The sequence below is a fragment of the Frankliniella occidentalis genome, unplaced genomic scaffold (genome assembly GCF_000697945.3).
Source record: "Frankliniella occidentalis isolate FOCC.00 unplaced genomic scaffold, Focc_3.1 Scaffold101, whole genome shotgun sequence".
In the NCBI taxonomy this organism is placed as follows: domain Eukaryota; kingdom Metazoa; phylum Arthropoda; class Insecta; order Thysanoptera; family Thripidae; genus Frankliniella; species Frankliniella occidentalis.
The window spans coordinates 455,970-480,537 of NW_026267230.1; the positions used below are offsets into that span (position 1 = coordinate 455,970).

General features: G+C 37.9%; 6 protein-coding genes across 10 annotated transcripts; 3 read left to right on the forward strand and 3 right to left on the reverse strand.

Annotated features, from left to right (window-relative positions):
- Positions 1-1,073: 1,073 nt before the first annotated feature.
- Positions 1,074-7,171, forward strand: LOC113209764 (cytoplasmic protein NCK1). Of its 2 annotated transcripts, XM_026427445.2 has the most exons (7): positions 1,074-1,219; positions 2,153-2,392; positions 2,481-2,688; positions 2,775-2,961; positions 3,050-3,370; positions 3,447-3,680; positions 3,772-7,171. In XM_026427445.2, exons 2-7 carry the CDS (start codon positions 2,230-2,232, stop codon positions 3,979-3,981), a joined length of 1,323 nt encoding a protein of 440 aa, XP_026283230.1. In that variant the 5' UTR covers positions 1,074-1,219; positions 2,153-2,229; the 3' UTR covers positions 3,982-7,171. The 2 variants fall into 2 exon arrangements, with proteins under 2 accessions (XP_026283230.1, XP_026283231.1); XM_026427446.2 differs by lacking the exon at positions 2,153-2,392 and having other exon boundaries at positions 1,078-1,219.
- A 97-nt stretch (positions 7,172-7,268) lies between these two features.
- Positions 7,269-9,274, reverse strand: LOC113209768 (replication protein A 32 kDa subunit). The gene is made up of 8 exons (XM_026427449.2): positions 8,967-9,274; positions 8,694-8,758; positions 8,507-8,608; positions 8,212-8,319; positions 7,918-8,118; positions 7,679-7,837; positions 7,522-7,601; positions 7,269-7,441 (listed from the first exon to the last, which is right to left on the reverse strand). The coding sequence occupies exons 1-8, from the start codon at positions 8,980-8,982 to the stop codon at positions 7,357-7,359; spliced, it is 816 nt and encodes a 271-aa protein (XP_026283234.1). The 5' UTR covers positions 8,983-9,274; the 3' UTR covers positions 7,269-7,356.
- Positions 9,275-9,425: 151 nt separating this feature from the next.
- Positions 9,426-11,006, forward strand: LOC113209767 (S-methyl-5'-thioadenosine phosphorylase). The gene is made up of 6 exons (XM_026427448.2): positions 9,426-9,649; positions 9,735-9,880; positions 9,965-10,132; positions 10,229-10,484; positions 10,571-10,780; positions 10,875-11,006. The coding sequence occupies exons 1-6, from the start codon at positions 9,629-9,631 to the stop codon at positions 10,914-10,916; spliced, it is 843 nt and encodes a 280-aa protein (XP_026283233.1). The 5' UTR covers positions 9,426-9,628; the 3' UTR covers positions 10,917-11,006.
- An 8-nt stretch (positions 11,007-11,014) lies between these two features.
- On the reverse strand, positions 11,015-12,569 carry LOC113209765 (replication termination factor 2). Its single transcript, XM_026427447.2, has 5 exons — positions 12,360-12,569; positions 12,101-12,280; positions 11,819-12,028; positions 11,405-11,741; positions 11,015-11,324 (listed from the first exon to the last, which is right to left on the reverse strand). The coding sequence occupies exons 1-5, from the start codon at positions 12,426-12,428 to the stop codon at positions 11,143-11,145; spliced, it is 978 nt and encodes a 325-aa protein (XP_026283232.1). The 5' UTR covers positions 12,429-12,569; the 3' UTR covers positions 11,015-11,142.
- Positions 12,570-12,608: 39 nt separating this feature from the next.
- On the forward strand, positions 12,609-22,056 carry LOC113209762 (alsin). Its single transcript, XM_026427440.2, has 21 exons — positions 12,609-12,741; positions 12,821-12,935; positions 13,148-14,270; positions 14,347-14,517; positions 14,607-14,826; positions 14,914-15,161; positions 15,275-15,513; positions 15,600-15,771; positions 15,851-16,136; positions 16,253-16,555; positions 16,643-16,844; positions 16,920-17,100; positions 17,177-17,343; positions 17,414-17,523; positions 17,600-17,829; positions 17,925-18,285; positions 18,399-18,661; positions 18,757-18,933; positions 19,027-19,216; positions 19,318-19,500; positions 19,595-22,056. The coding sequence occupies exons 3-21, from the start codon at positions 13,156-13,158 to the stop codon at positions 19,640-19,642; spliced, it is 4,866 nt and encodes a 1,621-aa protein (XP_026283225.1). The 5' UTR covers positions 12,609-12,741; positions 12,821-12,935; positions 13,148-13,155; the 3' UTR covers positions 19,643-22,056.
- LOC113209763 (cytoplasmic tRNA 2-thiolation protein 2) lies at positions 21,981-24,464 on the reverse strand. 4 transcript variants are annotated; one of them, XM_026427442.2, is made up of 10 exons: positions 24,215-24,464; positions 24,048-24,125; positions 23,758-23,957; positions 23,418-23,673; positions 23,195-23,330; positions 22,976-23,107; positions 22,725-22,892; positions 22,531-22,648; positions 22,277-22,440; positions 21,981-22,190 (listed from the first exon to the last, which is right to left on the reverse strand). In XM_026427442.2, exons 1-10 carry the CDS (start codon positions 24,277-24,279, stop codon positions 22,092-22,094), a joined length of 1,416 nt encoding a protein of 471 aa, XP_026283227.1. In that variant the 5' UTR covers positions 24,280-24,464; the 3' UTR covers positions 21,981-22,091. The 4 variants fall into 4 exon arrangements, with proteins under 4 accessions (XP_026283227.1, XP_026283229.1, XP_026283226.1 ...); XM_026427444.2 differs by having other exon boundaries at positions 22,277-22,380; positions 22,519-22,648; XM_026427441.2 differs by having other exon boundaries at positions 22,519-22,648.
- Between the last annotated feature and the right edge of the window lie 104 nt (positions 24,465-24,568).

Here is a 24,568-nt window from a genome sequence, read left to right on the forward strand (position 1 = left end):
TCTAACACCAAACTCTGTGATCATTTTGCTCATTGTGCTCATTGCACTTTTGATGACAGTTCTTTCACGTTTCTTCTGGTTTCTCAACCAAAACCATGCCAAAATCGGACCGATAGTAAACGCAGATATGTGACAACTTCAAGACATGCAATTAGCGGCGTATCATTGAACGAATGTGTGGCAATTGTACAATACAATTGGAGATCAAAACATAGCGAACAAGAGCCGGCTGTTGACACTGTCTGCTAAATCCAAGCCATAGCGCTCCCAACGCCCTCTGTGGCAGGCTCCGTAGACTCCGGATCACGGACGAAAGTCGGGTCCTGCTTTCATTCGGAGACCGGGCACAGCCGAGGCTCCATCTATGTTACTCCGTGGTTTGCATCTCTGTTCTGTTTTCGTTTCTTGTTCTTGTATTCTTCTTTAGGGTTTGTTCCATGTAGTCAAGACTCATTTAGCCCGATGTAGCCCAATGAAAACTCTAAACCTTTGTATTAATTGAAGAAACCGTTTGAAATCGTTTTTGAATTGTAAGATTCATTGACTTCCTTACAATCAACATTCCTCCTCGACATTTCTTTGCGGAAATCATCGAAATGTGAGATGTACAGCTAAATCCACAAAGGAATACACCCACCAGGGTTGCCAGACGTGGCGATTTGTCGCCAAATTGGCGATTTGAAGCCGGGTTTGGCGACTTAAAAAGACGGCCTGGCGCCAGGCGATTTTTTTGGCGATTCGTGTTTTGACCTGGCGATTTTTGGCGACTGACCTCCAAGTTTGGCGATCCTGGGCGACTCGGGCTACCTGACCCCACGGAAGCGAGGATTACGAAGGGATTAGTACTTTCCCGGCCCGGGGGAGATGAATTTCTCAGAAATAAGCCCAGCAGCTCGCCACATTGTCACACTTGATGACTCTTGGATGCTACCCGAGTTTATTTTTCGCTTGCCTCTTTTTTGGCTATCCCACAAAAAGGTTGGCGATTTTTGGCGATTTGAATCTGTGGCGGGCGATTTTTGGCGACTTGGGCGGCTGGCGACGATTGGCGACTCGAGCGCCCTCTTCTGGCGACTTGACTCACTCCGGACCTGGCAACCCTGACACCCACCCAAACTATAGTTTGCTAATGGGTGCCCGGTGAGAGTGGGAGAGGCTTATTGTGTAATAAAATCTTAATTATATGATACGCCGAGGAATATGTCAAGCTTAAAAATTGGTAAGAATATTGTTAAATATCTGATTTGTTTATTAAAGCTGTTTTCTATTCTTAAAAAATCGTAGAGTATGATAAATTAGAAGATCTGTCTCACCAAATTTTACTCGGCTGAAGTGAAGTTTTATTTGTTTATTGTTATGGGGAGAGTTCTACTCCCCGCGAATAAAATATTTTTCATTCTATGAATGCAATATAAGTAATAGGTATTTATAAACGTTGTGCTGAAGTTTTCTATACGCACCAGGAAAGTCTGTTCTGTGGGTTCGGTGACCGAGGGAAGGTTAGGTTGTCGGTTATGAGTCATATGTTTCAGATAATAGTTCTATTTAGCTTGTCTACCGAAAATAATCACGGCTATGACTTTCGTAAATTAAACTTCCGAACTATTAATTCCAATTTTGTCTCCTGTAAATATTTCTAGACTGCTCAAAGGTTACAGCAGTATTGACAGATGCTGACATGATTTATACACTAGCCCATTTGGACTTTTGAAGTGAACCTGTACCTTTACTAATAAACAAATTTTTAGTTAATATGTCATTAATTTAACCTGCAGTCTGAGAGAACCTCTGTCATAAATTTGAACTGTTTTGTGAGACATTTCTGCTGTAATGCGTTCTGGTATATTGGTAGCAGAAAAGTGCATGTTTTTGAATGTTTGTGTCCTGCTGATTTTAAACCAGATTCCGCTTCAAATGTCGATCTGTGTGTAGTGCATTTGAAAGCAGTGTTGACATTTTTTTTCTTTTCATTTGCATTATCAGCCTCATTACAGTATATTAGTTTTACTTATCAGTCTATTGTAATTTGACTGCTATGTTCTCTGTCTCCTTAGCACAGTATTAATTGTTTTGATTTTTGAGGTCTTCACTTGCTAGTGCGCATGGTAGAGTTAGTAATAGAAACACTGTTTTTTTTTACCTTTTGTTTTAGTATGATATAACTTGTTGGTGTGTGGTATGATGCAAGACATTCATGCAGTGGCTTGCTGAAATTGATGTGGCAGGCGTATGGCGCACCCACCTGCACCCAGCAGTGCATCGTGCTATGCATCGTGCCTAGCCGCCTGCCACTCCTTGTGTCACGCTCAGTGCCTAGCCAACACTAATCTTTACTACAAAAAGATATTGTACGAGCGAACTCACCAACACATGGCTGCAATGCGTTCGCATGGTAAATTTTGTGTCTTGCTCTCCCCTTAGCAAATTTTGAAAGGTTTTAGTAGAATTGGAATTAATTACATTAATTTTATTATTTGCAGGTAAAGCTAGCCAAGATGATGTGTGCTATGTTGTTGCAAAGTATGACTACACTGCTCAGGGTGCCCAGGAGCTTGATCTACGCAAAAATGAGCGTTATGTACTGCTAGATGATACTAAGCATTGGTGGCGTGTTCAAAATGCACGCAGTCAAGCGGGCTATGTTCCGAGTAACTATGTTAAGAAAGAGAAACCATCATTATTTGACAGGTAATGAATTTAATCATTTGTGTTAAAAGTAATGTTTTTATATATTATCTTTTTATTGGATTCATAGCATGTATGCTTATTTTCAGTATCAAGAAGAAAGTTAAAAAGGGTTCCGGATCAAAAACTCTTCCGTCTGGTAACTCTCCTTCTAGGGTGATGGAATCACCTTCAATGGCTCGGCGCCTGCCTGCAGATCCATCAGAGGCAATTGGCACAGCAATTGTGAAATACAATTATCAAGCTCAGCAGCCAGATGAGCTGTCACTAGTCAAGGTAAGCACTTATCTGCTTCTTACATTTATTTTATACAGTACTTTTACTCAAGAGTACTAACTCTGGACGTCTTAATTCCCCCTCCCAGGGTACTCGTATTTTGATTTTAGAGAAAAGCAATGATGGATGGTGGAGAGGTCAAAGTGGAAGTCAAGCAGGATGGTTTCCTTCTAATTACACTCAGGCTGAGTGTGATGCAGATGACACATTACACACTTATGCTATGGCAGAAAATGTTCTTGATATTGTAGTTGCATTATACTCATTCAATTCAACCAACGATCAAGAGTTATCATTTGAGAAGGGAGATCGTTTGGAGATTTTGGACCGCCCTCCTTCTGATCCTGAGTGGTATAAGGCTCGAAATGGTCAGGGACAAATTGGACTGGTGCCGCGGAACTATCTCCAAGTATGGAAAGCAATTATTCCCATTGTTATCAGTCTTTCCTGGTATGACTACTAATTTAAATTTTTTATGTGTGTAGGAACTCAGTGAATATCTTACGCAGCCTTATCAAAGTCGAATTGGTGGAGGGCCAGTGGAATCAATAGATCGTAGGCAAGGTAATAGTAACAAGACGGGCCCTTCTACCTTAGATAGACCACACCTGCTTGGGAAGCCATGGTATTTTGGTAGTGTTACACGAGCTCAGTGTGACAACTTACTGAACCAACAAGGACATGATGGAGATTTCCTGATAAGAGACAGTGAAACAAATGTAAGTTTATTTCAGTGTTCAAGCCTAGATATTTTCTCTATGAAGTCTATTTAAATATAGAACTCCTGCCATGACTCTTTTTTCCATACAGATGGGAGACTATTCAGTTTCACTGAAAGCTCCTGGCCGTAACAAACACTTCCGAGTTCACGTTGAAGGTGCTTTGTACTGCATTGGTCAACGCAAATTTCACACCCTGGAGCAGCTAGTTGACCATTATCAACGTGCCCCTATCTACACAAATAAGCAAGGCGAGAAACTTTATCTTGTGCGCCCTTTGCCACGACCAGCTCAGACATAGACTTTTTATATCTAGATTGGACTTGCTGTTTGTGGCATTCTAGTTACACAGAATTCTTATTGCTTTAAGATGTTTTGTATGGACGTTTTTTAACTCTTAAATTTTTAAAAGTGAGTTGCAACTAGTGTAATTAAGATACTCATCCAATCAAATGTAAAAGTGAGCTATGATGTTTTAGGAAATAATTGTTATTGATTTATGCAGCCTGAGACATGCCTGACACAGAACTTTTTGTTCTTTTCTGTGACTTTTAGTTACTCTTGAATTATTTTCTCTCTTTCTGTGCAAGGTGATCTAAAATTTGATCAAACCATGCATCTTTGAACAATGATTTTCTCTCTTGTTTGTATGATTCTTCATCATATTCTTATATTGAGAACAAACTTGTAAACCTAATTTTCAAATCTCCCTCTTCCCCCATTATTATAACAAAACATTTATTTAATGGTGTCATAAGAATTTGGTCCGAAAGTGAGCTCTCCCTGGCTCTCCGCACCACTTTCCCCACCCTTTCCCGCATGTATTTCCCCAGGCCAGGGGAGTGTTTGCCCCCAGGCAAGGGGGACTGGCGGGGACGGGTGGGGAAGTGCTGGGGAGAGCTCTCTTTTGATTGACTTCAATTTTTATAGACTTACGAACCAGAATCATTATTAAAATCCGACTGGAAATGGTCTCTTTCTCTCATGCTTAGTAAGGTTTTTCTGTTAACACTGCCATTGGTTTGTTGCTATACAAAAACAAATCCATCATATATGATATTACTTATCTAAGGTCATGGGCTGTATAAAATTAATCTAATATTTGAGGACCGATTTTGCAAAATATCTCCACATGCTTTTACCGCTTATAAGTTCAAAGTGGTACTTTCTGCATCATAATTATACCGTATGTCTGTTGTTGTTGTTTTAAACTTTTTGTCATGACAGTTCAATATTCCACATGGTCTTCATTGCACATTTACATACTGTGGTTAATTAGTATTCATTTTTACTCCAGAAATTATATTTTTCTGGGTTTTTCTGTGTGTGTGAGATTGCGTGTTACCGTTTTTCTTTATTTTCGTAGAATTTGGCCAGCTTTTAGTAATGGTTTGTTACTGTCAAGGGTTTTATTCTAATTTTAATGTTTTTACGCACATGATTGTACCACCACCCGGTTTTTAATTAACTTGTAATCATTTCCCTGTGAAAATTGGACCCTTTTAATTTCCTCTGTTCATGAAATATCGCTGATTCTATGAAATGTTTTTTTACAGAACATATTTTTCCTCATTGAAAAATGAGCCTCTAATCTGCTTCATACTTGTAATTAAATATATGTTTATATCATTGTATAAAATATTTATTTCATTTATTTCAAACTTAGAGTTTTAGTTTACTGTAAGTTGAATGCATGGAGCATAAGGTAATTGCTCCTTGTTATCATTTGCCATCTTCTTATCTCCTTTATTTTCTTACTGTGAATCTCTTGTCTTGTTGGTGATATTTGTGGTGTTTCTTTTTTTTTTTAAATTAATAATTTTATTGCTTTAAATGATTCATTCAATCAGCATCACATACCCATTGGTAGGTCTGGGTATCCCAAAGGGGTTCCAATATGTTGAAGCAAGTAAGCTTACTTTGAGTCCGTGTAGTTAATTTTCTTAAAAATACAAGGTGTTTCATGATAGAATTATATCTTTATAAAATATACTGTCATTTTGTCTTCTTGGGTTGCACCCAGTTTTCTAGCAAGCTCGGACACTAACAGAATTCATTCCAATGTTGCTGGGTAATGAGTTTTATGTTGTATCAGAGGACCACCTACCATCCGTGTCTATTCATATGTATCAAGATGCACTTGTCTGCTCTTACTAATACTAATCTTCATAAGAGTAGAATAATGCTTTCTGGAAATGGGACTGTGTGCCACTCAATCTAGCTAGACATGCAGTTGTTAAAATTATCAAGTTTTGTGGTGTTTTCATTCCTATGGCTTATCCAGCACAACAGCAGTAAAGCGACTGACTTGTTGATTGATTGATTGGACCGGGGAGTGCGGTCAATAGTGCCGATGCCAAGTGGTAACCCTGCTGGCTCAGGGCTCCCCTGGTCAACTTAAGATTGAAAGTTGTCTTTTGGCTTTGTGCTAGTGCCTCTACATCACAATTGTTAAAGTTGTTAAAGACATTGCTTGCTTCACTCAAATTTGAATACTGTACTGTGTGATTAGTCAATTTTGATTATCTTTCGAGCTTGTTCCAGGTGGAGTATAGAAAGTAAAGAGGCACCTAGTCATTTGCCAAGAAAACATTTTGGCAAGTTATCAATGGGAGTTATTACTTTTATATTTAAAAAAACAAAAAATAACATGTGTGAATTAATTTCTGAAGTGAGCTGAGCAGTCCCAAGCCGATGCAATTCAAATTTAGGTAGAACCAGCTCTTTTGCTGAATGTTGACTTGTAACTGCATCTTGTTTCTGGAAGTTCAGATGACAAATTCTCACCTATTAACTTGTAGTTTTAGCTTAAAATATTAAAAAAAACAATTGAAGAAATTTGTCTTGCAGAATTTTGCATGCTCAAAATGGAACGCAGCACATAAGTCTGACCAGTAAATCAATGGACTGAAGAGGTTGGTGGCCACAATTTCTCTATTTCTTCATTTTTATTTTGGGAGCAATTCATCAATTGTGTATTTATGTATGTATGGAGTAGCTCCTCAGCTTGTGTAGTTTTGTTTGTGGTGTAACAGATTTCCCTTTTGTCTGATCAATCTACATTCTTTTATGTTTGTTTATTAATTTAACACAATTCCTATTATTAATCTGTCCACTTGTAATTAATTTTCAAAACTGTGCCATATTTTTAAGTTACAATACATTCATAGGGTAGATATAATTCTCTTTACAAATCAGCTCATTGTTTTTACTCTACTCCCAGGCAGTTACATCTTAAAATCTCCTCGCTTCTAGAAAGTATACATGGCATTTGAACTAAGTATGTTGTGTAATTTACAATAGACCCTAGTAGCTTCTGTGAAGCTGCTGAACATCAAAGTTTGAATGTCTTGGTGTCTGCATTGCTTAAAAAACTTGAAAGTATCGGTGACTGTACAGTAATTTAAGTTCGTATTGCCTTGGGATGTTTAGTCTTAATTCAGTATACCCTGTATTATTATTAAGCATAAATAAACAACACTTATAGGTGACTGCTGATAGTGAACAAATTGCACCTTAAAGTATACCTTCTCAACCTCACCCTGATATTAAGAGCAGAAAATGCAAGAGAAATAAATATGAAGTTGATTGAAATTTAAAAAAAAGGAAATTTTACTGAATACAAGATTACATATATGTACAAACCAAATCTTAATGAATGTACTTCCAACAGGTATTACATACCATCAGTACTACGGAAATGATAATCATCAATTGTTGTATAAACATGGCCTTCCCCACATAAAAATTCAACTGCATTCCTGCAAATTTAGGAAAATATTGTTTTAAAATATGTGGTCTGTTGCAAAAAATGAAAGTTTAGGGGCCGTAGCACACTTACATCACTTCATGTTTAGAAGCCACTCCCCGAAGATGCTCCACTAAATCTTCTGAGTAGAGTCCATTCTCGACAGTACAACTCTAGTAAACAAAAAATGTCACATTAAAAATTTTTGCCAAAAAGCTGATGTATGGAGAGTTCTCTTTTAAATCCTCACCTTGATTGCCTCTAGGGCTTTGCTTTGAACACTTGTGAGGCCATGAATAGGTGCTGACTGAACAATAGATGTCATAAGGGAATTGCTCAGATTATTACTCATACCATTACCATTATTGACAGTGCCATTCATGTCTGAGTCCTGAACACCTCCACCTCCCTGCAAATATGAATGATATATAGCCTAAAACAGCAATATTCACTTACATACAGCAAGAGTAACTAATTTTCAAATCGTACCATGCCTGACAAAGCCTCAGCTTTTTTGAAGAAAAGAGCAACTTCTAAAAAGTGTGTAGTGACTTCATTGAAATCTTCAATTTGCTGAATATTAAATGCCATGATGTAGCGTTTCTCCCCTTGGGATCGAATAGTTCCTGATAATCTACAGTAAGTGTTTTCGACGACTTGTGGTTGAGCTGCTTGACCATTTTCATCTTGCTGGAAACCAAACGCATATTTCATATTGAAGAAGCATTAATTATAAGATAATAGTGACAGATATTGGCGGTGGGTATAGGAATGTTAACTCACCCCATCAATCCAATGCACCCCTTCAATGCATCCAGTGTTATCCTCTAAAGTGTACGTAATCTTTACTGAAGTTGTTTCGACCGCTCTGACGATACCAACGAGTGTGACCTATTACACAAAGAAGCACTTGTTGAGCGGAAATGAATGTAATTCATTCAGATCAGAAATTGAAGGTGTCACTGAATGTCACTGTACTCTGCAGTTTAGTTTTCCCCTCATTGAAGAGGGAAGAGAAGAGTATGGTGGCAACGTACTAGAATCAAAAAGCACTTAGGTTTTACTTTAAACTACTTACTAAATAAACATCCAGGCTTCCAACCTTGAAGCCATCATCCGGGCAAGAGAGAACTTGTTTGGCAGTCACAGGCATGATGTTCTGAGCTCGTTTCTGGTCACCCTGTGATGAGAATTAAATTATCAATGACTGGTAACCTGAGCGCTAAAATACATCAAAACACTTCTGCCCTCAAAAAATTACACACCTTTTTTGATACTTGAGGACTTCCTCCTCCGAAGGAATTGTCAGCATTGAAAAAACCACCACCCTCTGTAATTAAGAAAAAAGATAAAAAATAATAAAGGAGGACTAAGAGCCAATTCAAAACTAGGCGTAACTGACACATGTAAGCAACAAACAAAGTATATTTGACAGAAAAATTATAAAACTTTCCTAGTTTGACCAGCCTCCGTTAACCTACGTCTTTAACTCTGAATTACTTCACGGCAAAAATATGAGTACAAAGACGGCTACTTACCATTGCTATCAAACATTGTGATTAATGTGTTTAGATAACTTAAGCGAAACGACAGAAAACTCGCAACAAACAAAGAAACAACGATATTTCTGAAGACACACACCACCTCTCACAACAATGAACAACACTCGCCGATGTTTCGCGGGCTACAAACTCTCTGCTCTCTTCTGTCTCTGTGTGCTCACTGCGTCTTAGATTTCTTCCAGTCTCAAAAAATGTTCGAATTTTTTTTTCTTGGACCTCGAATGATACTATAGAAAAATGACTTAAGAAAACGGTTCCAGTTTAAACTTTTCAACATTTGATCTAATAAAGAAAATAGTAAACTGGTGAACGGTGAACTACAACCAACAGGTTTTGGGGTGGGTTTTGCTTTGAATTGTTTATAGTCGATTCTCCCTAACTCAATTTTGTCTCTCTCTCTCGCTCTCCCTCTTCCTCTCTTTCTCTTTGTCTCTTCCTCTTCTCTCTCTTTCTCTAACGCCAGCTAGAAAACCATATAACATGCTAAGTAACATGTGATAACATATCACAACGGTATCACCAAACGCCGGTGCTGCGGGTTTCGTGTATACTTTTGCATCGAACGTTTTTGTTATACCTTCCGCTAGTTCTAGTGCTATCTTGGTTGTTGTTTTGTTTAAAAGTGAAGTTTAGTCATCATGGGGAAATATAAAGTAAAGGTAATTCGTTGTGTGATACTACACAAACCTTCCTTCCATTCTTATCAACTCAACTTACATGTGTTTTTTTTTTATTTTATTTTAGGTGGGTATTATTGGTGGCTCAGGTCTTAATGATCCAGACATCTTGGAGGGTCGAGTTGAACATAAGATATCTACACCATTTGGGGAACCTTCCGACTGCCTGATTGAAGGCAAAATAAGCGGAGTGAACTGCGTCTTATTGGCAAGGTATTGTAGTTTTCCAGGGTAAATTTTGCTTTTCATTGAGTAATAAACTTTTTTTTTTGTCTAACATCTTGTATTGCCTTTTAGACATGGACGCAAACATGACATTATGCCAAGCAAGGTAAATTATAGAGCTAATATTTGGGCACTGAAAACTCTTGGTTGCACTCATGTTATAGCATCAACTGCAACTGGTTCTTTACAAGAAGACATAGCTCCAGGTGATCTTGTCCTTCTTGACAGCTTTGTTGACAGGTACAACATAAGAATTTTGTCAGCTTATCTTTTTTCTAGACCTGATTTTGTTTTTATTCAATGCTAACATATTTTATTTAACTTTTTTTTGTGCAGAACTAAGTCTCGTGAAGCTACCTTCTTCGATAACAGTTACAGTGAATTGATGGGTGTTTGCCATGTTCCCATGGATCCTGCCTTTTGTCCTGAAACTCGTCAATTGTTTTTAGAAGCAGCAAGTAAATTAGGTCTAAAAATGCGTCCCACAGGCACTTGTGTCACAATTGAAGGACCCCGCTTTTCCAGCAAAGCAGAGAGTCTTTTGTACAAAAGTTGGGGTATTCAGCTCGTAAACATGACCATGGTTCCAGAGGTTTGTTCTTAATTTGAACCTACTACACGCTACCTTACTAATCCTTGCCAAGATTACCTGATTGAACTAATTTTAATGTCGTGTAGGTATGTCTTGCAAGAGAAGCAGGGCTCTGTTATGCTGCAGTTGCAATGGCGACAGACTACGATTGTTGGCGTGACAAAGAGGGGAGCGTCTGTGTTGGTGAAGTACTTGCAACTTTCAAACAAAATGTTGCAAAGGTAACTAAGCTCTTTCGGGAAGTAGTACCAATGATAGGAGCTCATGAATGGGATACAACTATTGATGATTTGAAGGTGAGCTTATTTTGTTCCTGTAAAATTATTTGAGGATAGAATCTATTATGTATATTTAAAAAATTAATAATAATAATCTTGGCTTTAATTTCAGAGCCTTGTCTCAAGCGGATTTATGTCAGCACCACAAAAATAGGGATACTTGACATGCGATTGTTGGACATTTTGTTATGTGCTTCAGGCTTCAACTTTGAATCTATTAAACAAATTTATTCAAGAATATGAACACACTGCTTCTATTTTGTTTTTCCTTAGATTGGAATCATTTATTCTCCACAAGTTGTAATATTTCTTTTATAAAAGTTTAGTTTCTTATTTCTTTATCCACAGTTAAATGTTTATATACAGATAGTAATTTTGCTTCAATTGTAAAATGGATTGTATGTTACCCAATGGGCCCGAGTTTGCTTCTCATGGCTTTTATGAGAGGTGAAGAGAGATTTGAACACTTCTGATGCTCTTGGATCAGCAGCCACTTGGTAGGATTCTCTAGACTTCTTGAATGCTGGGTCATTCATTTTGTCTGTAGCTGCACGCTTATCTCCTGCAACAAGAGAGAAATTGAATGGAAGAACACTGAAACAGAAGTTCAAACCCTCATGATTTAGGTTGGATGTGACTTACCTGGATTTGACTTGAAACTACCTCCAACAAGGAGTTTGGATGAGCTAGCAGCACTTGGTGTTAGCTTCGATTTGGAAGGTAGCTTTACAGTTTCATTCTGAGGAACTTGTGGAAGTGCGACATCAGAAACTGTCTCAACAGAGACTGTAGTAGCACTCGACTCTACCGATACCAATTGTTCGGATGCAGTTTTGCTCCTCTTTTTTGCCTCAGACTTAGCCTTTTTATCAGCTTTTAACCGAGCTTGTCTAGCTTCCATGCGCACACGGAGACCATCAATTTCTTCATCAGACCCATTAAGGATGACTATGTCTTCCTCCTTAAAAGGTGTCTGACACTGTCAAAAAATATTTTATTTTAAATATCATTCCATGTTCCCCTCTACTGTGCATAATACAATAACTGTAAACTTACTTTCAGGCAACTCCTTTCCTTAATTTCTTTCATGGCCCGTTCAGCAAAAACACAGCCACAAGTCCACAAAAAGACAAACCGGAATCTGCCAGTCACTTCAAGACCAGTAAGAGGGCAAATGTAGGGAGAAGTGGCTCGATCAACATAGCCAGCCTTCTCAGCACCAGCCTTAAAAGAAGGGTTTGGTGTGAGGCGTAGGTCACGCACATCCTGAGAGTCGGGGAAAGATTAGCAACTTGAAAGAGAAATAGGATTATGAAAACATTACCACAATTTGTGCACCTTAATGCTTTTAATATGACTTGCTGAGGGTGGAAGTATGCTGCGATCTAGTAACGCTTCAATAACAGCCTGCTTTTTATAGAGTCTACCGAGACCGCAGGCTGTTATAGGTTCTTCTAGAGGTTCTTGTGTAATATTGCAGTGGCGCCACCGAAATGAAAGCTCAGAATCTTTATCTTTCTGAAATCACAATTATCACATAGGGATACAGTAGTAGCACACCTCAACGCAATACGTCAAAACCCTTGAAGCTCCTAACCTTTTCTTTTTTCTTCTTCATTCGCACCAACTCGTCTCTTCGAGGGATGGTACCACCATCATTTCCCATGGTGAAATCTTGTTACTGAGTCAGAGAAGGGACGAAAAATTTACTGGCAAATGCGCAAGAACAGTTTCCCCTCGTTTACAAATGTTGACAACTATTAGGCTGTTTGTTTGAACAGACGAACAGACACAATGATCCACGACTCCACGATCAATAGCTAGCTTCGCCGCTTCGCCAAGGACACAGGCTTCGTGCTTCGGCTCGGGCGGACTCGGGCAACAGGATGCGACGGAACACAACTGTCACAAAGACGTTCATAGCAGAAACCACCAAGGACTCCCTATGCCCGATGTGGGCGTAAAGAATCGTATTTTATGTTAGCTTTTCTCGCTTCCTTCTGTTTTATTGCCTTATCATCATGCTGATTTGTAAAAAGAATGTTTTTGTTGAAATAGTGATTGTCGTAGAATGACTTCGTTCATCTTGTCAAATCTGTGCGATGGACTAACATGACAACCTGTTGGTGTTTATATTGAACGTCATTTACTGACTATAATTTTAAAATCTTCAGTGAGTATTTTATTTGACAACCTTAGCATCCTTAGATCTTCGAAATCCATCTTTTTATCTTTTTAATTACGATGAATCTTATTGGTAGCTGAGAAACGACAGCTCAAACTTTATATAACCTGCACTAAATTAGTCTGCTTAGACTAATTTAATTCAAAATAGAATATTGCTTTGTTTCTGTTTCTACCCGATGTTTCATTTTTTATTTTCAGAGCCAAGCATGAGTCAAGCTTTGTTGTGGCAAGATGACCACCTTGTGGACCTGAAATGTGAAGAAACATTAGTCACAAGTGGGATCAGCAATTTTTGTGTGGTAGAGTCTTTTGTGTGTGTTACATCTAAGGAAGATAATACTCTACACATTGGTCGAGTTGAGGCGCTTCAAGAGAAGAATTCTGTTACTTTAATTCCTAGCAATATTCATGCTATTGACATAGCGTGTACTGCTGACAAGAAACTTTTATATGTGTCTCCTGATGGTCGCGTGTATTCTACTAATCCAACAAGTTTGGATGTCAGGGAAGAGATTATCTTAGAAGAGGACGCGTCATGTTGTATACACGGACACAGCACTCCAAGAAAAAGAGTAAGAGTAAAGTCTATCAGCACATCGAAGGAAGGAATCCTCTTTGTTACTCAAAATGGACATCTCTGGGCACTGGGAAGTCATCCTCACTTGGATGTACAGGCAAATGATGGTTTGAAACGTGTCAACTATTTTCAAGGACGATTTGTTGCTGCTGTTTCCTGTGGATCAAATTTTTCTGTGGCTCTTGTTCAACGCAAGATTGTGAAAAATGTTGCCATCAGTAATACAACTAGTAGTCTCAACGAAGACAGTGAGGATGTGTTTGTCTATGACTGTTCCCGGTGCATCAGTGAAAGTAGCACTTCACTTTTATCACATCATTCCATGTCTGATATATGCCCTCTGGGCCTCCCTCTTCGCAAAACAAGTCTTGATCATAGTACATCTTCTACTACTAGCAAAGGAAATTGTGATAGGAAGAGTATTGATGGCACTACATCTCCATCTACGGAGGATGAAGTGCTCCATCAGTGTCATACATGTACCACTAACAGTGATAAAAGTGATGTTTCTTCTCCTAAGACAACACTAGAAGCAGACAAATCTTTCATGTCTGAAAAAGATGTTGGATCAAGGGACAAGGATAGTGAAAGTGAGCCAGATGGTGAAAAGAAGAATGGCATCTTTCTGAATACAGACGTGGCTAGGCAATTTTTGACCAGACAGTTGTCCTGGGTTTCTAGCTATGGAAATGCAGGGGAGGAGTTCCTTGCAGAATACACAGAAGGAACAACTCGAATAGTGAGGTAAATCCCTATCTGCTATCTTAGATATTTGTGTGTTAAATTGCTCTTATAGGAATTTTTCTTACAAATTGTGCAGGCAAAACGTTTCTAATGTAGCAAACCTAGTTTATGAAGGAGTGCGTACTGTTGGTGGTAAGGTTGCTACACTGTCCAGGCATGTTAGTGGTGGCTCTGACAGTTGCACAGGTAATGAAGATTCTTTTGAAGAGCTAAGCTTAGAAGCATTACCAGCTGCGTCTTTTCACAGGTATTGTGTAGTAGAAAAGAGAAAACCCTTTTTGAAGATGTTTAACATATTGTTGTCAGAGTCCAATAATTTTTGCCTTTCTTATTCAGATTTGAAGACTTTCTAGCATCCTCAAGTGCTGGGACTAGTGATCATGAAGGTGATGGTGGTGCTGATAAGTTTGACCCATCAATATGGTGTGAGATGGGAGCAAACCTGCTTGGTGCTGAATTGTACAGTTGGGGTTCTGTATGTCATGGTCAATTGGGCATAGGCGATTGTATTAAAAGGGAAAGACCAACTCTCATCACACGTCTGTCCGGCACTGGGGTAGACAAAAATTTTGCAGGCTTGCACTGATATTTATCTTTATTTTGATGTAAGATTAATTTAAATTCATGTCTCAATTCACCACAGGTTCGGAAAGTAAAATGTGGATCTAGCCATGCAATAGCTTTGACTCTTGATGGTCGCATGTTTGCCTGGGGTGCTAACAACTGCAGTCAAGTAGATTGGCAGAATAATACGAGTTTAAGTTCTCCCTGCCAAGTTCTTTGCGGATCTGTTGGCACAATTAATGACCGCACATGGGATATTGCTTGTGGGGATAAACATACTCTTATGCTCACACATGGAGGTGATGTAATTTTCTTTGGCAAACACAGGTAAGCACTGACAAATTTTTTACTCACGACCTAAGGATAATTTTGCCAACACAGCAATAGGTTCTTTATCATGTTTAAGCAATGGCAATTTTTGTGTTTTCTATAAATTCTAGGAAAGGACAATCAGGAGTTGGACCAGTGAACCTGTCCATACCTCAACCTCTTTCACTAGAGGAAGGTGTTGTTGCTCAGAAAAATTTGTATGCAAATGGTCCATTTTCTTGGTGCTCAGTTTTTTCCGAACCTGCTTCACCTGCTGTCCAAGATCTTGCCTTGGAACAGGCTTTTTTGGAAGAATGCCTTCTTGTGCACACAAACCTTGTGCGGCCATTTCTCAAGAGAGTGGGTGCTGGTCAGTAGATTTGTTCTGCATCCTTTATGTGCATTAGGTTTCCAATAAATTATGCCTTTTTATGTCTGCATGCTCTTTTTCCTTAGGTGGCTCTGCAGATGAGCAGTATATGTATGGGATCTTATGTCAACGATATTCTGATGTTGTAAGTTTCACCGCATTAAATACCCATTCTTTATGGGACTTTGCAAGGAATGGTGCAGATGCATGTAATGTTGCAATGGTTCGAAATGCAGATGAGCATATTCATGTATTTAAGTACGTTTCATCATTATTCTTTCGATTATTTCTGCTTTTCGTTAAACTAATTTGCGTTTTCTGTTTTTCTCCAACCCAGAAAATATTTGGAAGCTGCCTGTAATGTGCTGTCCGTTGGAGGATTTTTGTTCATGTCAAATGTAGTTGAAACACCTCCAAGGATCATTGAGTTGTTTGCTGACCGCCTTCCTCCTATAGGTCCGCTAAAGAAGGGCATGAAAAGAAATGTGCATGAAGCTACCTTCTCATGTGCACTTCTTCACCCCTTAACTCGATTAAATGTTTACAAATGCATTCTTCAAAGCTTGATGCGCTGTAACAATAGTTCACTGAGCAGTGGATCTGAGGAACTGAAAAAAATGCAGGTAAGACCACTCCCGCTCTTATCTCCCTTCTTTCTTTTCTAATGAAATTCTCTACAATGCAAGTATGTGTATTTCTCTGAACTCAAATTTTTCAATCATGTGAATGCTATTGGCAGTGGGCTTTCAGTAAGTGGGAGGCATTGTGTGAAGAATCAGAAAAAAGACGCCGTGAGGCAGATTTTACCCGACGATTTTGGGAAAATGCAGGAAGACTAGTAGACAGTATCCGCATTCCTGTAAGAAGGCTAGTGCGAGAGTCACGAGCTCATCCAATTCAAGTTGCTAACTCAGGACGGTTTTCATCTCACTGGATTGTCTTGTTTAGTGACATATTGGTCCATGTAGCTGGGTCGGTTCATACTGTTCACCCGTTGTGTACAATTTGGGTAGAATCTATACCTGATGAAGAAAATGATCAGGTGAGACAATTAACTAAAGTACATTTTAATTCTCTGATTAGCTATGCATCAATTTTTGATTATCCATATTTCCCCCCCTTTGTTCAGCACGGTCTCATAATAACAATGCCTGAGGAGACTCTCCATCTTCAGACAACAACGTCTCAGGAGAAAGTTGAATGGCTCCAGGCACTGCAGGCCACTATTCGGTTTTGTGTGAGCAAGCCTCATTCTCAGATGGGTTCTCTTGCAGCCCGCCATGCAACTTACATCTTTACTAAAGGACACCTAAAAGATGCTAAGTACATAGGTATATATGAATGTATTTCTTCATTTTATCAGTGTTGTATGTATGAATTTGTTTAGTATTTCTAGTTTTTTATAGGACGGTGGCTGAATGGGAAGATGCAGGGTTGGGGTCACCTAGAATGGCCTGATGGGAAAACTTATGTTGGCCAGTTCCTCAATAATCAGCAGCATGGTTATGGCAGACTTGATGCTCCAAATGGAGATCAATTTGAAGGACAATGGCGAGATGGATACCAAAATGGACGCGGTATTTTAAAGTGAGCTTTTGTGTACAGCACAAAATTGAATTTCGTTGATGTTCATGAATAATTATTTCATGACCCTTGCCTCTAGGTGTGAAGGTGGAGATGTTTATGATGGGTTTTTCAAAGATGGATTACCTCATGGTCATGGAACACGTAGAGAAGGTCATTTCACAGCCAATGTTGCCTCATTATATATTGGAGAGTGGGCAAATGGAGTAAAGCAAGGGTATGGTGTAATGGACAACATTAATACAGGTAAGTAGCCTATTTCTGTACAACAATTACCAAAGAAGTATCCATGTTTAATTTCTTCAATTTTATAAAGGAGAGAAATATCTTGGTTGTTGGAGTAACAATTTGAAGCATGGCTGTGGTCTTATTGTTACTCTTGATGGCATTTATTATGAAGGCGTATTCATGCAAGACACTTTAACTGTAAGTCAAACCAGATGGTATTTGAGTTCATATTATGTACATCTGCATGCTAAATGTGAATTTCTATAATTTTTAGGGTCATGGTGTCATGGTATTTGAAGACGGTACACATTATGAGGGAGAGTTCAAGTCTGCAGGATGTTTCAATGGCAAGGGAACTCTAACTTTGAACACAGGAGATCGCCTGGAGGGGTCTCATCAAGGGATGTGGAATGAAGGAATCAAGTTTTCCGGGACATTATTTAAGAATTCTTGCATATCAAGTTCTTCTCCTCTAGCACCTGATAGGGCTGAGTCTAAACCAAAGTAAAATTTGAAAAACCTACAGATCTTTTCTTAATTACAGTACATATGAAGTGTCTACAACACTCTTCTTTTGTCTCTGCTCTCTATTTTTCCAGTTCGTTTGGAAAGTTGTGTGTGTCACCAAATCAGAAATGGAAGTCTATATTTCGTCAATGCTTAACTCCTCTGGCTGTGCCATCATCTATCATAGAAGCAATTTCATGCGGTTCCAAATCTGTGATCAAATCTGATGTGGAAAGCAATGGTATTTCCATTCCTCCATTAGATCTTCAGAGACTTTGGGCTAGTGTAGCAGTTGCAATCAACACATCTCTTCAAGAATCAGCAGCAGCCGCCCGATCACAAAATAAAGTGAGAAGTCAAGATTCTCTAAAAGATTTAGACACTATTCCACAGTGGGGAAGAGACCAGCTTGATAAAAATTCTTATACGAAAATGCATCATTATCTTGTAAAGGTAACATCACAAATCACACACATGCCAAGTCTTACATGGTTTTGTGTCTGTGTAACTGTCTTGATACTTTTACTGAAAGTTGTGTCAAGCTTGAAAGTTTATCTTTTTTCTAGGCATTTGAAAGTTCTCATCATCCCTTGGGTATGCTTCTTGCTGAGCTTACCACAGCATACACTGCCACCTATGGTGGAGTGCGAGTTCACCCTCTACTATTGAGTCACGCTGTTGCTGAACTCCATTCAATAGTGGCACGAGTTTATGAAGTTGTGAGATTACTATTTCCAGCACTGCCCCAATATGGCCAAGAATTCCTTCTTAGTTCATCACCTGAAAAAAATGATACAGAATCTGATGTGGACAGGCAGCCTGAGGAGGGGTTAGTGTTGTAGTAGATTTATGAATCTATGTATACATAATTTTTTTCGAATGCAAAACTTAATTGTATTTTATTGTTATTGTTCAAATTTTTAGCGAGGTAGTTAGTGCTTCAGCTTTACTGCATCCTTTTGTCCTTCCAAGAGTTCATGCTGCCTTATTTGTACTTTATGCATTGCATAATAAAGCAGAGGATGATGCTTATTGGAAACGTCTTCTGAAGTGGAACAAACAACCTGACATGACTCTACTTGCATTTCTTGGAATTGATCAGTCAGTATTTGTTGCTTTTTTTAAACCTTTTTAAAATGTGCATACTTGTTAAGGATGTAATTGACTTGGAGTACCTCTATGTCCCCATTACAGGAAGTTTTGGATACATTACTCAAGTGAACCAAGCACCCTCAGCACTAGTAAAGGACCAAAGCCTCCATTTTCGCCATCAAGAGAACAATTATTCACAGAAGCTGTTGAAACATTGCAACAGCTTAAAACAACATTTTCTCCATTGGAAAAGTTACTTGTTATCCGAAGCACTTTTGAACAACTTACGCAGGTATATAAATCACTTTACCTTTATTTTCATTGCCTTTGACTCATAGGGCTATGAATTATGATTAATTTTATAAATATCTCAATTTTTGATTAAATGAACAGGCTGTGAAACGGGAAGTTGGAACAGAATATCTGTGGACTATGGATGAACTGTTCCCAGTATTTCATTTTGTAGTGGTACGTTCCCGTATTCTTCAACTGGGTTCAGAAATTCACTTTATTGAGGATTTTATGGAACGCCATCTTCAAAATGGAGAGTTGGGAATAATGTTCACAACACTGAAAGTAAGAGATAATAGCAACTTTCTACTCATTTAGACCCTACTGAATTTTTTGATGAATACTGTACTATAATACTAAAAACATGATATTTTTACAGGCATGTTACTATCAAATACTCCAGGAAAAAATAAGTTTGAGTAGCTGAAACCAACTCGAAATCGATCCCTTTATTGTATTGATACAGTACTAGAATGTCTAAAGCTACATATATTGTGGTCTAGAAAATTAAATTTCATGTACGATTGGGTCCAATATGAACATTCTGCTGTGACAGTTAAGATTGCTCTGCACAGTTTGGACCCTCTCTAGACTTTTATCTCTACTCTATAACTATGATTGTGATGAAATGTCATCATATGAACCCCGCAATTTAGGGTTCCAAACGATTCTTCAAAAGAAATGTCCTTCAATTATTTTTTTTCTTATCTTTTTTTAAAAGATCTCTTTGTACACCAATTAAGATTGATTAAATTATTTTTCTCTCACTATTTAATAGAGCAGAGAAAAAGTGAATTTTTAGAAAGATATCAAAACTGAACTTTTATTAGGGTTTAAAAAAATATTTTATGATACACATTATTGTGGGATGATATTATACACATTTTCAAAAACAATAAGCCTGTGATTTACCCTGTTGTTAATGGTCGATGAAGTCTTGTGAGACAAGTCACCTCACGGTGAGGGGCTTCAGCTGAGGCAGCTTGCTTCAGATGTTTTCAGCCAATCAAAGTCCTCAAAAGCCTCTGAGGCGAGTTGCCTCATCGTGAGGCGGGCGACTCGCTTCACGAGACTAGATTCACCACAAGTGCTACTGGTCAATCTACTCATATTCTATACATACATAGAAGTATGTGTGTTTGTGGTTTTGAAAAAGTTTTGATTATTAACATATTATTTTTGAGAAGAGATTGTTTACCTTTAGAGTTTCTATAGCATTGCTCAATGATATTTTTCTGCATGAAATGTGTTTGCTTGATAAAAAGTGATGCTATTGTACGCCTCAATTTTATTTAAGTGACCTTTTATTGTTATGGTATATTATATCAACTAGAGAGCAATAATGGTGAATGATAATGCGTGGTAAGTGACACTGTAACACTAACTGTGAAACCTGTGGCCTCCCCTGAAACAGTGCCAAAATTTGGCATCCAATTAGGACATAACTTTGGAGTTTTGGAAAAAAAACATTAAAAATTTGTATTCTAAGACATTTTCTTGACATTCACAGTATTAGAATTTTGCATCTGTGGAATTTGTGACTTTCTTCTTTAGCCAATCTTATATATTTTGGTAACGTGATTTGCTGATATTTCAGACAGTTTATTTAAGAATTGACAGTGCTTCTGTGTACTTTGTGACTTTCCTCTTCAGCCAATCTAATATATTTTGGTAAAGTTATTTGCTGTTATTTCGTACAGTGTATTGAAGCCTTTAAAGTATTTCTCAAAGTTTTGCATTTAAAGAAATCAAAATTTATTTTTAAAGGAGAAGAAAGCAATTAATTCTTATACTTTAAGTCTCGGATGGATTGAAAGTAGTGCATGCCGAACATAATGTGAATTTCATTATTTATTTTTGATTGAATTGTAGCAGACATGTTGTTCTTTTACTTGTCTATGTTGTGATTCATGCTCACATTAGATGTTGTTGACCATGATATCAAAGCTTTTTAAGTTATCCAAAGTTTTGACCTTGAAGCTCCTTCGATTCGGTATCCATAATATTGATGATTTATGCCTTGCTCAATCTGTGGAAGCCATGATGTAATACCATGATATAATTTTCTTAAGTAACCATACTTTTGTGTTCTATTATGTACAAGGACTGCTGCTGGTTGTTTTTTTTGTTTTGTTTTTTTGTCATTTGGTTGTCTTTGTTTTAGACAAGTGTATTTTGTACACTAACTCCCACGATCAGTTTGGGGTATATTCTAGTCTTTACTAGTTTGTGTGATCTCATCAATGAGTTTTGTTAAGGAAAGTCTTATGCATGTAATTCCATTTTTAGATATAAGGAATCATTTAAAATTTGTATTTCTCATTCTGATGTCTAATGTACCTAATTGACAGTTTTAACTTCTAAGACTAAGATAAATAATTTTCAAACTTAAAGAAGGTAAAAAGTTATAAATGAATTTAAGCAGAGGCCTGCATCCCTCTCATTTGAAAAGGGTGAGATGGGGATAGGTGCAAGGCGCGTTACCTGGCCGGCAGCGGACTGTCTTTGTGCGCTTTCTTCCCCTCCGGTCACCTCTCGGACCCGACAACCCGACCCATGCAGGTCTATTCCTTAGCCAGTAAGCACACCAAATGAAGAGGAGTAAGGGATGTGGCAAAATAAACCTTAGGTATATTTCTTTTTGTAAATACGTATTGTACAACAGTCGTTAGCCATATCTCCCCTTCCATGACATTGTGATAGTTTCTCAAGTCAATGAGTTAGTCATATGTGATCATCCAAATACTCAAAAATATGAAAATGTATTTCTCTGTTCAATATTTTATTTAAAAATATGCTTTACCTTTATGCTGATGGGAAATTATACAGTATACCAGCTAAGTATGGCAAAAGTCTCATTTTTCTTCCTATTTAAGCTAAAGGAGGAAGTCTTGAATACTTTCCCTCATATTCTCAAGGCTTCTTCTTGTTCGAACCTTGTGCAATATACTTTCAGGAAGGCTTGAAGTATTTTCCTAAAAATCATAATTGCTATTTTCAAACCAAATCAAACTAATCGTGAACTACAATATCATTAACAATATCAAGTTCATTTCCTTACCATATCATGTATAATGAGCCGACAACCATAACAGCACAATTTCTCCACGTCAGGGAAAGATAAACGTTGCACATCTTTGTGACAACCACATTGTACATCTGAATCTGAACAGCAAGATGTAGATGAACTACAAAGCAGTGAATCTGCTTGATTAGAAAGAATACCTAATTTAGAAATAATCAAGAGAGAAACATCCTTAGTGCAAAAAGAGTTAATGGGAAGACTTCAAAATTATATCTTACCTTTTGAGGTATCTGGCAGCTGTGACAGTGTCTTGTTATCAAAACCAGCAGGACCAAGAGATGAAATTAGCCGTGAAAAGTCTGTGGCTTGTACTGAAGAACATGCAGCAACACTAACATCCAGCTTCATCTAAAATTGGAGGCAACAAATTTATAGGATTTCTAGGTCCTAGTTATTTCAACTCAATGAGCAGAATAGAATTTACCTGACAAATTATACAAAGATTATCCTCTGTCTCACAGGTATTAGTAGTGTTTGTAGATCCCAACTTTTCTCCTGTACGGAACACAGTAGATACAGTAGATGGAAAATTTTCCATCAATTCCATCACAAATTGTTTAGACATATTGTGAATGCTGCTGTCTGAAGATGCCTATGAGAGAAGAAATGGTGCACAATTACGTAACTCAATGCCGAGAGACATTTATTTACGATTACTGAGAACATTGAACTGACCTTTGTGCAAAGAGAAGGAATATAAATGCTTTCTAGTTCGTGAAACACTGAATAATAAGTGACTTCCTTGCTAGAAAGCTCAAGCAGAGGTCGAATTATCTTAACACTTGCATCCCTCGGATCACAAAATGACTGGAAAAAAGGGCAGGTTTAGAGAAAATTTGAACCATAATATAACTGCAAAAAAACAACAAAAAACAGTAAATTAGTGACTTTTACCACATCATGGTGCATTTGAGATCCTCTTCCTAGAGAAACGTCAGTCAATATGTGAATTGCCAAGTCAGTAGATGTGTTTGCAGTAAAAACTTTACAACAGTCTAATTCTTTTGCTGATTGCAAGAATATCTTTCTTCTAAAATTGGGATTAGGGACATTAGATAATAATATAAATAAAATTATTCCAATAGGCAAATTTCCGTCTTGAAATAAATTGTCTTACCGTAGTTGTCTTAACAAGTCTTCCCTGGCTGTGAGGCTTTTCACATTGAGAAAAAGATTTTTAAGCTCTTCTTCAGAATTTTCCTTAATTTTTAATGTACTGTCCTTCACCAATGGAAAACACTTTGAACCAGTTTCTTCAAAAATGCTAGCAAGAGTTGTATAATAAGACTTAAACCCATACTGCTCAATAATGCCTGAAATTGCTTGTAAGTTAGCTGTCCTATCTTCGAGGGAAGTTCCTAAGATTGCCCCTTCTGTAAGCACAAAAAGAATTAAGCTGCATGTTTGCGACCCTACTGAACAATACAGAACGACTTTTTAAGAAGATGTGATAATACCATCAATATACAAAACTTGCACTTTGAAGAGGAACCGTTTGTGACTTTGTTCTGAAAGACCAGCATGTAGCAAGTGAAGCATTGCATTAGATTTACCACTCCCAGAAAATGCAGCAAGTACGACATCAGATGGTTTCATCATCTTGGACTTTCCGAGTGTGGAACGAAACTTGTGATTGACATGTGCTAGGAAGCAATTCCTGTCAAAGATGTATTTACACAGATTAATTTCAATTCACTTGCTATATTATAATTGTAAAAGAAAATGTAGTAGAGTAACAGAAAACTACCTGCAATATGCATGTTTGATCTGGAGAATTTGGATCACTGGCTTCTCTGTCGAACATTTCTGACACACTTCTGTCCACCTGAGGAAGCCAAAACCAACTAATTAAAAACCAGTGATGATAAAAAAGACAGATAGAGGCAAAATGATAAAATATTAAACATGACTCACGTTAGCTTTGTTTTCCCTTCCATAAGACTCTGAGAGCCATCCTCCTCATCATTGCGACTGCACATTGTACTTATTACACTGACGTGCGACAAATGTACGACTTTCAAGAATAACTGGATAGAGTGCTTCTACTTCGGCTCCGTGTGCTCTCAATAAATTCTGAGTTTCGCGTCCTTCTTGTTTGCCCACGCTGAAGAGAGGTTAGCTCGGAGTCGGAGCGTGTCGTGGTTACATACGGTTGGTGGTGGGGGTAATGAATGGGTTGATTCAACGGCCAATGATTGACACTAGCCGTTTGAAATATTCACATTGTCTTGTCTCATCTTGTAATGGACGTTGTTACAGTTGGGGAAT